This window comes from Rhyacophila brunnea, unplaced genomic scaffold, assembly GCF_057557595.1.
Source record: "Rhyacophila brunnea isolate RB1 unplaced genomic scaffold, BYU_Rbru_1.0 scaffold_3, whole genome shotgun sequence".
In the NCBI taxonomy this organism is placed as follows: domain Eukaryota; kingdom Metazoa; phylum Arthropoda; class Insecta; order Trichoptera; family Rhyacophilidae; genus Rhyacophila; species Rhyacophila brunnea.
The window spans coordinates 58470718-58486643 of record NW_028232965.1 but is presented as its reverse complement, the minus strand read 5'-3'; the positions used below and the strand labels follow the sequence as shown (position 1 = coordinate 58486643).

The window sequence follows — 15926 nt, the reverse complement described above, 5'->3', positions numbered from 1 at the left end:
TACAACGATCTATTTAGCATCTGTGTCCAGTTTATTACCTCTTATGTGAGTCTTGACCGGCACTCATTTTCTCGGGAGAGGTTCCTAATGTTCATTTTTATCGGGGAAACAGAAATAAAGCGAATATGAATCAATACAGTAGGTAGACGAGTAAATTATTAACATTTTAATTATCATTTACTGGCCCGCGAGAATGAGATCTCCAACTACTAGGATGTAACCTAAAAAGTGAGTAAGATAATTTTATAGTCTCTTCAAAGGATGGAGGTTTTAGTTTATACTTTAGTTGCGTTTAATAAAAATACCTTTGGTTATAATTCTTCTTAATATAATAATACATATTTATTATTTCAAATATAATATATATAATGCTTTATGAGGGCGTGATATAAAAGATATTTTCCACTGTCATCAAAATGTGAGTACTTTCTTTCCGTTTGTGAAATATTCTCAACACTGAATATCATTTCAGTCAAATACTAATTTATACTATATTCATAATTTGACATATTATATATTTTTAATAAAATTTGTTTTAAAATATATATATACGTATATACATATTAAACATATTCTTCGCACGAATCATCCACCAATCTTAAACAGCACGATAAAATATTAAATTAGATGCATCGATTTTTTTAATGTAAAATCAATCAGAAAAAATGAATGTATGTTATTTAACGAATGGTGATATTAATAATTCATTTTAGAACACAGTTTTATATATCACTAATTGTCAGTCTGAGAAATTCAATATCATATTTTAAATGCATATAATTTTACCCAGTTTCGATAGCTTTGTGCTACAGTCGGTGTGTTACGCTATCTACATACTTGTCTGCATACAAGTTACATAAAAAACATTTCAAATAATATATAACTGCTTTATTCTAACGGCTCGTCTTAGGTAAGTGCATTCAGCGGCGCGTTGAGCGGCGCGCGCAACTCAAGCGAATAAACGTATAACCAATAAAAGACTTTGTCTACGAACATTTTCACACACGGTTATACGTTTGAGTTGCGCGCGCCGCTCAACACTTCGCCGACTTCGCCCACGTAAGACGCGCAGTAAGAATTATTGATAGTTACAATATTTACTTATTAACGAGATAATATATTAAGCAATAAAATTGACAAACATATATAATAAAAAGTAATAGCGTTATTAATATGTGATTTTTTCAAATAGCATTTACAGTACAATATATTTATTTTAAAAATAAGATCAAACCGTGTACTTATTTATTTCTACTTGTGTAGATGTATAAGTATACAATATTTCATAATAAGATGTTATTAGAGCATAACAAGTTCTACTGATAAAATGTAATACATATGGTTTAAGTTAATTTCACTATAGTTGAGTACCAATGTATGTATGTATGTATGTATAGCGTATCCAGACATATTAAAAGTAATATTAGAAAATATTTAAATATTATACTATAAGTAATTAATGCATAATGGTAAATAAATAAATTGTATGTTACGGGGAGCAGGGGGTGGAGAGAGTCGCGAAGGGGGATCGGCCGCAGGACCGGCTGCAGGGGACTCACCTTCCTCTGACGCAATACTCGGTAAGACAAACATACAACAATACAACAATAATAATTGAATAACTTAATGGTATCGACCTCATTATACATTTATCGAGAACTGAAACAGGTGAGTTCAAGTAATTAGTGTGTTTTAATTTATTTAACCTTGCTGGTTTGCTGTAAAATTCTTGCACCTCACACATAAATTGGCAAAACATACAATATATTCCATTCAATAAAACTCAGTTGAACAATAAACACAATTATATGAAAATGAAGTCCGTGTGAATACAATTTAAGGGCGCGAAAATACACACTATTATGAAAATTATATAATTTTAGCCAATGACAACCATCACTCTTTGATATGACCTGTGGGTCTATTCTATACTTATCGACCGCTAAAGTAATAAATATTATCAAAATTAGGGTAGGTTTGTATCAAAGTATTAGCACTTATTGTAACAATTACAATAATATGTTTGTAATTGTTGCAATAAGGATAAATGCTATATTTTAACAGCACTTGTCTTGCTGCTGTTAAAAGTTAGCACTTATTGCAACAATTACAAACATCGTATTATAATTGTTACAATAACTGCTAATACTTTGATACAAACTTTCCCTAAGTTTGATAATATTTATCACTTTATCACTTTAGCGGTCGATAAGTATATAGTAGACCCACTGATAGGTTATGTATTACATCTACAAGTAAATACAATAATCGTCTATAAACTTTCCAGCTAAATAAATTGATTTATAACACTGCAAATATTATTATGCTTGCAGTTTTTTCATTGTTTTGTCTAATTTCGTAAGTATTATGACAAATAATAAAATCAATGAGAATATTTACAGTCGTTTTTTTCTAATATCGACTCAACAATTATATATATCCCCAGTCCTCAATTCGGTTCAATCCTTATAATCCATTGTAAATATATCACCCCCCACCATAATGGTTTTCACATTTCAATTTGGTTTGATGTAATTATATTATATTGTACAAAATTATTCGTTAAATTCACTATAACTGATGTAATTACATGAAAAACTAATAAATAACATTGAACAAATCATGTATATAAGCAACAGACATACTAAATAAATAAACTTCTTATCATTCACTACTTTTTCGGTAAAAAGGGTAATTTTTAGTTATTTATAATGAATCACGATCGTGGAACATGAGAACGCATTGTCGTTCTGATTAATATGGTTCGGATTAGAATATATATTTAAGGACAATTAAAAATTGTTTTGTCAATCAATATAAGTATTATTTTGAATTTGGATCCAGGGTTGGGCTCAAGAAGCTAAGCTATCGACCAACAACCGACCTCTGTTAATAAGACATCTCTAGCATATTATTCAATTTAACAGAAGTGGTCTTGTATCAATTCTTTTACATATTTTTATATTATTAAACGCACTACTTTACCTACGTGTTCTGTTGTTAAATACCTAACGCGCATTATCAAACTCGTAATATTATATTCATAGTCTCTGACTAGGTAAGGGTATTGTTAAAAGTTTATAAATATATATGAAACTAGTTATTATGCTATAGGTTCCCATGATCCCAATAATATTGTGATTGTTGGTGAATTTCAGAGGCGTCGACTGCGTACAGTGCATTCCAGAGATCAGGTCGTGTCACTCCACCCGCGACTACTATCCCAAGGTTTCGCAAATATGCTGTGGAAGACTTTTACTTCCTCAAAGTTCTCGGGAAAGGCAGCTTTGGCAAGGTATGTCAGACCATTCATTGAATGTTTCGGATTGTTTTCCTTAAAGATGTTTACTTGGTGGTGGTTACGCGATGTATTGAGTACTATCAGTTTGTAAACAGTTTTTTTTTAAGTAATAGTTCAATATTAAGAATTTAGCTACTGCTATACATCTACTGAAGAGATTCATCTATTGATATATTTACCTTTGCCATTTGAAATCGAAAACCTTTTAAAAATAAAATACATCTGTGAAGATAAACAACAACTTTACACTGTCAACCTCCGCTTCGCTCTCTTGATAAAGTTCCAAAAATACGAGTGTTATGTTATGCGACACAGTTAATAAGATTTCGTTAGAAAGACAAATCTTGCGGAAATAAATAAATTTGAATAAAATACTGAATTATAACGTTTTTCATTGGTGAGGTTTACTTACACGAAAGTTGTAGAGCGTGGGTGAATTATTAGTAGATACGTAATTACTCACAAAAGAATATGCATGACATAATCATATTACTCCACATTTATAATATCAAGACGAAAACTCCCAGACTGACTGCCTACATATTATATTTTATACTGTTAGTTATTCGTAGTATGTTCATATTTAAATCTATAAAAATATATTTCAATTTCAATTTTAAACTAAATTTATTTTATCTATCCACTCTGTTGAGTAGCAGCGAATTAATCGGTATGGATAATACTCATGAAACTTTATTAAACAAATAGTTATCACATGCATTATAATTGAACCATAAATAAAAACACCTGTATTCCACTTTATAATAAATACGTTATTATTACATTAGATACAAGTTTTCGTTTATCTTACACTTTCTTACTATCCGCGCTATTTTGCGTCCTTTGGATAATAAATGACTAAATCGATAGGTATTATAGAACCTATCACGATTTATTTTATAAACATTAAATTTAAGTTGATTGCTAATTTATTCTTTATTGCAATGCCATTCTGTTTTCTTCCTTTGTCTAAAATTAATATCTAGTTCTCTATGCCCAAACAATAGGTACCTATTTGATTATTGCGACAACGAAAATAAAATATTTTGTATTGTATTATCTAAGGTACTCTTGGCTGAACTAAAGAATACGGAGTACTATTACGCAATAAAGTGTTTGAAGAAAGACGTGGTGCTGGAGGACGACGACGTGGAATGTACACTGATCGAGAGGAAAGTCCTCGCGCTTGGCACCAAGCACCCTTACCTCTGTCATCTTTTCTGCACATTTCAAACCGATGTAAGTTTGTCTACGCCTTCATATTTTAATACTTCATTTTCTCTTTCAAATCTCACATATACTAATTTCATTGATTATATTAGCTCGTAAGTTCCCAACCCAGGAGTCGCGACCCAAAGGGATAGAAAGGTTTGTGTTTTATATGAGGTCGCCTACTACTCAAATTGAAAAACATTGACTATGATGCAAAATCCAATTCATCTACAGAGTTCAGACATAATGTCACATGTATGTATGTTTATTTTGTGTAATTTTTTTGGATCGATATGTGTATTGCTCGCATAATCGAAGTGGCATGGAGTGCATTGTGGTGCTTGAATAGTATCTTCAAAATTGACCTCCCATTGTGACGTAGCATAAAGTTTTAAACCAATGTATGCTACAAGTGTGGGAGAAATCCAATGCCATGAAAAAGTGAATGATGGGCATAACGCAGATGCATCACAATAGAAACCAGTGGATAAGTAAGCAGATAAGAGCACGTAATGTGACAGTGACCGCTAAATGGGTGAAATGAAAATCGGTTGGCATATCGCTCGGCGAGTAGACAATCGCTGGACAAATGCCGTCATATAATGATACCCAAGGGGCACCAAATGACCATAAAAGCGCCTTAAACCCCGCTGGATGGACGAACTCATAAAGTTACGTGCATGTAAGTGGCAGCGGCGAAGAACTGGGAACCGAGAAGAATGGAGGGAGCTAGGGGAGGCCTTCGTCCAGTGGACCCTGGCTGATGATGATGATGATGATGATGATGATTATGTGTATTGATGATGCACTTTAATTTTTGTTTAATCGACTGTTGTATTTAGATAATTATTATTATTCTACTCAAAGCGGAAACAAACAATTTCAGAACACAAAATAATAAAAGTGCAACGATCAATATTATGCATAAACAAAACAATCAACTTATATATGGATAAAATAAAAAAAATAGTCTTCACGAGACTAGAAAAAATATAACAATTGGATCAACGAACAAATTCTAGTAATGTGAAATCAAGTGTAGTGTTTGCTTATTTAAAAGTAGCAGCAATTTCAGTAAAAAATCTTCGCCCCCCTGGGCCCATCAGATGATGGTTACTTAAACCCCGACGGCTAAAATTATTAAACATGGATCATTCTTTACCTACTGATTCTCTGAATGCTAGTTGTCCAAATTCGAAAGAAAAATTATTTGTCAAAGTAACCGAACCCAAAGGATTCAAACAATTTTACTTTTCTGTAAATTATGTAATTACAAATTACAATAATAAAACTAAAGAAGTAATAATAACAAACGAACAATACGTCGCATAGAATGTAGGCTACTGAACGTAAAATGAAAATCGGCGCGCGAAAGTAATCGGGGCGGGGTGCGGGCCGCGGGCGGGCTACGCGTCTGTAGTTATTGTGCGTCTATTTTTCATAACGCTTTTGCGTCGGAGATTATGAGTAAAATATGCTCCATGTTAAAAGCCTAACGTTTGAGAGAAAAGAAACATAAACGTGATGATGAATACAATTTTAAAGTGGCCAATACCTTCACATACATTTTTGATTCAGCTTAACTAAAATCAACGAACAATCCATCGAACGAATTTTCACAGGGAATAAAACCTAATTCTCTTTTCTATTCTTCAGTCCAGGAATGTACACAGAAAAACAAAGATACTATTGTATAAAACAACTACCTGTAAGGATAGTTGTGACGTATGGGGATGATCTTGGATTATGTCGATAGCGAATGCCAACATAATTGATAAGGTCGAAGAAACATTTTGCGGCGAATATACGGACCTGTAATAATGATGGAGGAGAATGGAGAGTAAGAGAGCGCAATGAAGAATTGTATAATCTATACAAGGATCCGTAACTTTGCATATTTAAAAAATCTCCGACTTGGTGGACGAGGTACCTACAATAGACGAGCGACTCCAGCATTTCGAAGATGTTCGATGGATTCTCGGGGGAAGATACCCATAGGGAAACTGAACCTTCGCTGAAGAAACGCAAGGGAGCTATTTCTGGTGGATAATTGGAGGTTAACAGTGGAGTATCGTTGATGCGAATTGAGCTCGATCAGCACACGAAATAGAAAATTTTACGAACCGGAGCGCTCGATAATTTTTCGAAAATATTAACATAGTTATCTAATTTTATGTATATTTTATAAAATGAGTGTGTTATTTTTCTGTTTGGCCAAATTAATTTTTCCACGTGACGGAGCGATGACTTTGCCGATTTTATGAACCGGAATGGCGCTCCATTGCGCTCTGGTCCATTTCGAGCCCTGCTCGATTAAATGTAGTGCTATTGAAAAGAAGAAGTAATGTGAATAAAACAGTGAATGATAATTCACATAGAAAACACAGTAACGTAAAATAAATTGGGATGTTCCTGATTCTTGTGGGTAGTAGGTTCCTTAACTGTTACCTACGTACCTACCTATATTACAATAGGTGCCCGACTTCAAAACTATGGGAACCCGTGGATTAGTTTATTTCTTGGATACTTAAATACATTGATATTTTAATCACATTTAAATCATACAGGAATTTGTTTATTAGTGTACGAAACTGTGTTTTAGGCTGCGATGTGTGTTTTCTTATACTGCGTTGTTCACATAGCAGATAGATTTCCAAACTGAGAGACGCACCTCCCTGTGAAGGCGCGAAAAGTTTAACACAAATGTAGCCACAGGTTTGCAGTATGCAAATGCATAATTTATAAAGAGCCTGGGGGCCCGGGCATAACAGACATCACAAATTTACTCGAATAATTTAATTTTAATAGTTAAAAAAAGTTAAAAGCTAAAGCTACTTTGTTTCGAGACTGTAGAATATTTTAATTATGTAGTTATGCGTTGTAATTTGATGTGATACATATATGATGATTGCTATAGGTACTTAAATGATAACTCCCGTGTATAATTTAGGAAACACTACTTTAGAGCACCACACTGCCCTTAACCTCAGCGATAGGTAGGTAGGCCCGCCAAAGATCTTAGCCTGGAGGCCTGCTTCAGGATGTGGGGCCCATGCTAGAATCCATTTGTCAATTTTTGGCTATTTAAAAAGGTGTGTGTTATTTAATGAAATAAAGGGGGGCGCCAAGATTAGATTTTTTTAATGGGAGGCGTAGTAACATACAGTTTGGAAACCACTGGCGTATGGTGTTATTTTTTATTAGAAATGCATGCGTTTCATGAACACATAAGCCATATTACTCTTATTTAATAACGAATGATTCTCCCCTCTCTCCATATTCCATAACTGCCTACTATTAACAAAATTATTGGTCCGTGTTGAGTTGTTTTATTTTTAAAATTTCAGTCACATCTTTTCTTCGTTATGGAGTACCTGAATGGCGGAGATTTGATGTTCCACATACAACAAACCGGCCGCTTTCCTGAAGCGAGGGGGAGATTTTACGCTGCTGAAATTGTATCTGGTCTCAAATTTCTGCACAAAAAGGGAATCGTGTACAGGTAGGTTGTTTTGCACGGATTACAATTTGATATTCAATGGTAAATGCTAGTGTATACCTACCGGGTCTAGGACGATTTAACGCCAGGAAAACTGGACGCCACCCAATTCGAAATTAAATAGACGTTAGGTACTTATAGGTACTTTAAAAAAAATATTTAATATTATTATTTATATTTAAATTATTATATTATGATTTAATAGTTGGTGAGAATTTTAATATGCACACGTAAATAACGATTTAATCGTGCATATGTTTAACTTCCAAAGAAAAAAGAGTTTTTATTTTATATAAAGCCTTAGGCATGGTAATTCTCAATCCGCGATAAAGAAAACATTATATTAAGAGTAAAATTAATTAAAATTACTAAGTAGTAGATAGAAACTGATTAAAATTCCTCGTCTACGTTCTGTATACGTGTCTACGACAGCGCGGCGTCCAATTGTCCTGGCGTCGAGTTGTCCCATTCCCATACCTACCTACTAGAAACAGATTAAAGTGGTTTTCGGTAACGATTTTCATCTGGTTACTTTACCGTATTGACGCACGACGCAATCTGTCTCTTTTACCTGGAATAATTTCCGTAACTATTAATCTTTCAAAGCTTACTGGTCCTGGATGAACAGTTTCTCAAAATAGAAATCTATTAAGTCATGCAAATATTTCAAATTCTTCAGATTATCAAGAAATTAATACGAATGTCAGAAGTCACGGGAACTATGCATAGAAAGGAACATAGAATCATACAAAACGTATGTGGCACATCTGTGGGGATGATATCTGGCAGCGTCGCTGTAATAGGAAACTGTATAAACTCTTTGATGATCTAAAATCATAAGATTTATGAAAACCCAAAACTACGAACGAACCGGTAATGTGACGCCTGACACGTGCACCTCACGTTTAGGCCGTACGCAGACAATAACAACGAGACACTGCAACTAGTCACAGGCCACTTTTTCATTGCAGGGATGACTTCTTAAATTCTGCATATGTAAAATAGACCTGCAAAATTCTGACCAATAAATAAATATTGAATAATATTATGCGATTCGTATCGGAGTTTGAAAACTACTGTATAGTCCTATAGTCGAACCATAATGGATTATGTTGCTATGAGAAAAAAAAAATAGGAATTGCGATGTCCAATAATGATATGCCGTCTCACCAAGATAGCCCGGAAAACCGGAACAACACAAAAATCTCTAAAATGAAACTCGTTAAAACGTTAATATTATGTTCAATCGTCTTTTACGGTGTTGAGACCTGGACCACCAGATAATCCGATAGAAAGAGAATCGATTCGTTCAAGATATGGTGCTGACGGATCGAGATTCCATAAATGTCTCTATATTGGGGTCTCTAATGGTTGGCTTTAAAGAACGTCTCTCGCATTATATCTGCGTGCGGTCTTCAATAACTGTTCAGCCAGTGTTACAAGAGACCGGAGTAGCCTGTTGAGGAAGGTGACCATTGGTATTGTCTAAGGAAGGAAGTCGTGAGGCCATGCATCTTCCGAATCGTAGAGAACACGACTATATTAAACCAACAAAATCAACGTGGGATCACTCCAGATGGGAAGATATTGTTGGGAACGCCTGTTACTTCAGTGATCACCGTCCTTAGTAATACGACAACAGATATGAAGATATATTATGCACAACTGTAATTAATCAATAATACATGGGCAAATTTAATGATAGTATTATTGTTAAAAGAAGTAACAATATAATTGTTATTTGATGAATATTTATATTTACTTAAATACCAAGACCAATTTCATTCCACAAAATTATCGATTATCGATGAAAAATATGATTAATTAAAAATCGAGTAGGTGATTGCGAATCGTTCCACCGATCAAACGTTGCGTCGATTCATCACTTCATTATTAATTTTTAAATGATAGCATTAGAAAATCGATTTGTTTTTGTTGTATTTTGTTTTGTTTACCGTGTAATAATATTATTTTTATTGTTTTAGGGATCTCAAGTTGGACAACATACTCCTGGACTTCGAAGGTCACGTGAGGATTGCAGATTTTGGAATGTGCAAATTGCAAATATATCTGGACAAGACTGCCGACACATTCTGCGGTACGCCGGACTATATGGCTCCTGAGGTAGACATCAGCTCACAAACAATTTATCATTAGTAATGGTTAATCTTGAAGCTAATTATGATTTGTGGTCAATCTTATGTACGCAGTAAAAGGACAGTTGGTGTGAATTATTTCTTGTCAGATGACGTCACGAAGATGTGTGGCATCATTCCAACAGCTACGCTGCTTTGTGGCAGAACATTATATTATAATCGTAAATCATCTTCTTATTTATGATAGCCAGAGTCTAAATAATACACGTCACTGGATAGTGGATACTATAGTTCGTGGTTAATATTAGAAATTACAATTATTATATCACAAAACGTAACAGCTAGTAAAGTTGTAAACTGTTGTGAGTATGTATGTATATATAACAGACAGTTTTCTCATTGCGTTAGTACATCCTAAGAAGTATCTGATAGAAATTTATTATGATTTTTCGTGGGATTTAGGGATTACATATTATTAAATTTATTATCTGTTGGAAAAATTGTCACTAGTGCCTTTTTGTATTTTTTAATTTCAGATAATAAAAGGTCAAAAATACAATCAGACCGTAGATTGGTGGTCGTTCGGAGTGCTGCTGTATGAGATGCTGATCGGACAGAGTCCTTTCAGCGGCTGCGACGAAGACGAATTGTTCTGGTCCATATGCAACGAGCTGCCGAGCTATCCACGCTTCCTCTCGGAAGAAGCGCTCAGGGTACTCAATATGGTCAGTCAAAACCACTTTCAATTAACCAACGATTCGAAGCAATTAATTTAGGATTACCTAAATTATCCAAATTTGCGATTAATGCGTAATGCTATAAACACATTACGGTCACGTAACGTGAGCGCACGTGAGCTCGCGGTAAACTCGCGACACGGCCAAAAATTTTGCAACGTTGTTTGACTTTGTATACTGTAAAATGTTATAACATTATAACATTAACATATTTTGAACCGAAAACGAAGTGCCCGCAAAATATGCCAATATATCAGAAATACATTAAGGTCACCTCACGCGTCTCACGCCACACCACCAATCTTATGCGTGAACGTGATAGTACGTTTTTATGTTCTAAAAAAATACACATTTTCGAGACACGTATCTTTGCTTTTATTGGTTTAGAAAGGAGCTACAAATGAAGTTATTGACGCAATGTTTTTATAGGTTTAATGTGTTTCTAACATATGAATCATTTCTGAATGGTGTGAGGGGTGGCTCGTTATAATAGCCATCTAAAAATTCGAATCCCACTTGAAGTAAATCCAGAATGTTTGATTTTTAACTATAACTGTCTTGTTTAAATATAATTAAAATGGATCTAGGAAATGGATCCAGTTGATTATAATAAGAAAATTAAGAATAAGGCCTGGTGAAGTCTAATGTTCTATCTTAGAGCAGACGGGTTGATTTACTTCTTTTATCGTAATGGATTTGAAAATGTATATTAATTGATTTTTTTCGACAAATTTGTAAAAAATATTAAGTACTTATGTGATATTACATTATGTAAAATATTAGCAAATAGGATTTATAAGAACCAGTGGTGAAGGGTGGAGGTAGACTCTTAAGATCCGCCATAAACAGTGCACATTAAACTTTGTTAGTCACACGTATTTGTTTTTATTGAACTAAGACACTTACAGATGGTATTGGTTAGTTTTTAAAATTCAATTAAACCCTGAGAAAACCAAGCCATACCTAATAAATAATGGTCAAAAATACTCATCTATCAATCATATATCATATATCTAAAATTATGTAATGAATTCATACATAACTTTGGATATTTTATAGATAGAATAATATTTAGGCAGGGTTCAATGAATTTAAAAAAATGAACCAACAATATGTGCAATATGTATTTTTAATCCAATGAAAAAAATAAGTATGAATGAAACAGTGTGCACAATTCTGTCGTATCGCCCAAAATATACAAAAACTATTATGGTTTGTTTAGGCAGGGTTTAATTATTTTTTTTAAACTAACCAATACCATACCATCTGTAAATTGTAGTCTTAGTTAAAAAAAAAAAACAAATACGTATGACTAACAAAGTTTAATGTGCTTTTATGGCGGACCTTAACAGCCTACCTCCACCCTTCGCTACTGATAAGAACACTTAGAATTAGTAACTAAATTGTCACTATTAGTTTTCAGGTGGGTATATAGGTAAATGGTGTATTAAAAAACTTACATACGTTATAGGTATAAAGATTCTTTCACGATGCCCCAAAAATAAATTAATATTCTCCCTTCAGAATCACATTCGAGACTTTTTTAGCTTTTATCAAAGTATAGATCGGTGATTGTTCGGAAGTAAAGTTATATACTCTGGAGAGAAGGTCAGCGATGAGGGAGGAGTACTTTGGACGAGATAATTTTATTGTTGTTTGAAGACGCTAGCCATAAACTATGTGAATCTGTATGGGTTTTAATTGAGACTGTATGGAATTATTATTTTTTCGAATAGGTGGCGGCTAGAGCTTTCGTCAGCTGAATGCAGAACTATTCTAACTCGCATTTGAAATGTTTTGCAGAAGAGTTTTTTGAAACAGCCTACTTCAGTTATTTATTATTTATATAGACAAGTATATGCACCATTTTTTCATAAATAATCTTACTAAAATATGATGCGTATATTTATCCATAAAGATAATAAATAATTTCAGTACATAAGTTGTTTCAAAAAACTCTCTCCTCAAAAATTTTAATTGTAAGTTAAAATAGTTCAGCATTCAGCTTTAACTGAGTGAGTGATGTTGTGATTTCCGGCTTTTTTGATTCCCGAGATTCGAGACATTCCCGATTTAATAATATTGGATTCTCAACCATTTGAGATTGGTTTACTGATTTCTTGAGAGTTCGAAAATTCTCGAGAAATTATTATGGATGATAATTACATGAGATTTTTTTTTGTAAATTGCCTTAAATTTTTTCTCTCTCCAGATTCGAAGCCGAGAGCTTTATTAAGTTCTTGTAGCAAAAAAAATCTCAGTCAAAATTTAGCTTTTCCTTGATTTTTTTTTACATATTTCTGATAGAAATTTCTCGTATTCTCTAGATTCTTATTGATGATGTCTCTAAATGGAAATCTCGCCAGAAAAAATCTCGAGAACTGTGAATCATCTTTTCTCATTATTTATAAAAAAATTCTCGAGACGAGTATCATAACCAAACATGCAGTGCCCTCGAAGATTGTTCGTACGGCACACACTGTGATTATAACCGTTATAAACTATACATTTATTTCTTGATTATGAATTAAATTCAACGGATTGTTTTTAGCTGCTGGATAAAGATTCCAGTACGCGATTGGGAGGCGTCGAATGCACTTATGGAGACATCACCGAACAGGACTTCTTCAGACCGATCAATTGGGAGAAGTTGGAGCGAAGACAACTCGAACCTCCTTTCCGACCACAAGTGGTAACCTATCTCACTACTCTCATATCACTTTCATCATTTTCATTCGGGGACAATTAATAAATTTAGCATGGAACATTTAATAATAAATAATGACATTATTTTATTATTATTATTATCATTATATTATTACTTTATGTTCAAGCCACTTTGGCATAATATAACAAGTAGGTACTTTTCTGTCCACGCAAAACACACAACGAGAAAACATTAATAGGCATATTATCATGAAATTTAGTGGAAACGTGAATTTTGAGTGTAGGCGGATAAATAAAAAATTAATTTACACGGCACATTAATACCGTGCTAGTATCCAAATATATATCAGTTTTTTCGTAGAAACTAAAATTAATCTTGCCAAAATTTTGGAATGACAATTCATTTTGAAAAACATTATTTTTTTTAATCAACATTACAAGTGTTTATTTATAAAAACAACAATTCAATGCGTTACCAATCTTGATAACATTCTATCACATACATAAATAAACTATTAACCTTTGAATGATTTTTTTTGGCAAAAACATTCTGTTTCCGTCGTTCTATTTCTCATTTTTCGCAATTAATTATTATAATCTCATTTTTTTTAAATAAAATACTTTTAATAAATAAAAACGACTTTATTATATATCACTAATTACAAGGAGGTACCTACCTGTATCTTCAAATGTAAGATTATATTTTTGCGACAACAATTGGCGAAAGGTCAGAAACAGAGATTTCGTAGACGCTTCGTTGTATGTGGAAGTTTTCTCAACATAAGTACTCTGCAATTCATGATAAATAGATACTAACATCTACGACTATTGATATTTTTTCAGCGCCATCCATTGGACACGCAGTATTTCGACAAGGCTTTCACAGGGGAGAGAGCTCGCCTGACGCCGGTCGAAAACAACATCTTGAGAAGTATGGACCAAGCTCAGTTCCGAGGATTCAGCTACACGAACCCCAACGCGACTGACCATTGACCTGACAACGAAAGTGAAAGAATGAAGATATTTGCTTTTAGCGCTTATCGAATCGCGGCAGGTCAAGTTTCGCAATGGGGCTCGATCGACCCGTCCGGCGGATCGGTCGAATACTCGAGCGGACGATGAGAACTGCAAGGATGCGGTGAATCTCCGAGGGAAGCGGTCCCGATGATTGATAGGCGCTTACAATAAATTATTGCTGATTTTACATACTCTTGTGAGATCTCAAACCCTGTTCCTTAAATTCATCGTCATCGAACGGTGGATTGAAATCGTTGTTGATTATATTAATAATTATTGCTCCAGATCTTTCCTTTTTTGATTGTCATAATACTCACTGCTGTTTAACTAACTATGTAGGTATACATATAAAATTGTTAGACAAGTAGCACTAAAAGTATTCTGCATGATATTGAGCAAAGTAGCAGAGTAATCACTAGTCGTTAGTTACCCACCGCTGACTTTGATTTTAACTCGTAGTTTTCTATAATCTTAGAAAATGTGTAGGGATAATATCAGTCACTTATAAATCTCGATGACGAACATTAAAAAGATATCTAACTCCGCCCCAATTCAGTAGATATTCCACGGATTTATCCCCTCAACATTATGGAGCATTTAGAAAAAAATACGTAATTTTTATACAAAAAGCTTCCATGTCAAATTAGCAGTCGATATATCGAGAATATAATATTTTATTTTTTCTTTTCAATAGGAAGTTTATTATCAAAAAGATAACAAACTGTAACATATTATTTCTCAGTAATCAATAATTATATGTTTGAGTGATAATTAATTGTTTAGCAGACAAAAGTATTTATACTCAATGACGAATATAATTTGTATAAATAGGTACTTAAACTACTATTTTATATATCTACATTATATTAATAATTTGATTGATAATAGTTTTTCGTACTCAAGTATATTATATAGATGCATATAGATAACTATCAATTTGTCAATTTATCATGTACCTAGGTATATTTTATTGGTGCTATAATAATTATTGTTTAATATTTTGTCGAAATGAATGTCGAAAGAAGTTGAGATCTCTATTTTACTATAAATATTTTGTACTGCTATGACGTTTAAAAAAATATTCTGTGTAAGTATCTTATTAAGTATTTTACAGATTTACAAAATTTTACTTTGTTCAATTTACATTTTACACTGAGTACTTTTATTAAAGCATAGAATATTTTTTTCTATTTTGGTGTTTTATTTTATTCACATTTTTTTCAAATATGTATACCCGTAGTGCTTTATCTTATGAAAGTACCCCTGTAGGCACTCGGCCCATGCTGATAGGCTGATTGTGACCGACCGGAGTGAGAGACCTCGGCAGATTACCGTGTCCGGAAATCTGTACGTATGCAGTTCGCCTTATCACACTTCACCGTGAAATGTTATATCGG

The 15926-nt window shown here is 33.4% G+C and overlaps 1 protein-coding gene across 2 annotated transcripts in view; it reads left to right on the top strand.

Annotated features, from left to right (window-relative positions):
- The window catches only part of LOC147068618 (uncharacterized), a 28410-nt gene extending 12692 nt beyond the window's left edge, over positions 1-15718 (top strand). Inside the window, exons 2-9 of one of the 2 annotated variants that reach the window (XM_085952079.1) lie at positions 1503-1580; positions 3159-3295; positions 4367-4540; positions 7861-8015; positions 9998-10136; positions 10645-10833; positions 13397-13537; positions 14356-15718. In XM_085952079.1, coding sequence (XP_085808205.1) covers positions 1503-1580; positions 3159-3295; positions 4367-4540; positions 7861-8015; positions 9998-10136; positions 10645-10833; positions 13397-13537; positions 14356-14505 — 1163 coding nt within the window. In that variant the 3' untranslated portion in view covers positions 14506-15718. The remainder of the gene's footprint in view (positions 1-1502; positions 1581-3158; positions 3296-4366; positions 4541-7860; positions 8016-9997; positions 10137-10644; positions 10834-13396; positions 13538-14355) is intronic. The other variant, XM_085952080.1, reaches the window with a different exon arrangement.
- The last annotated feature ends 208 nt before the right edge of the window (positions 15719-15926 follow it).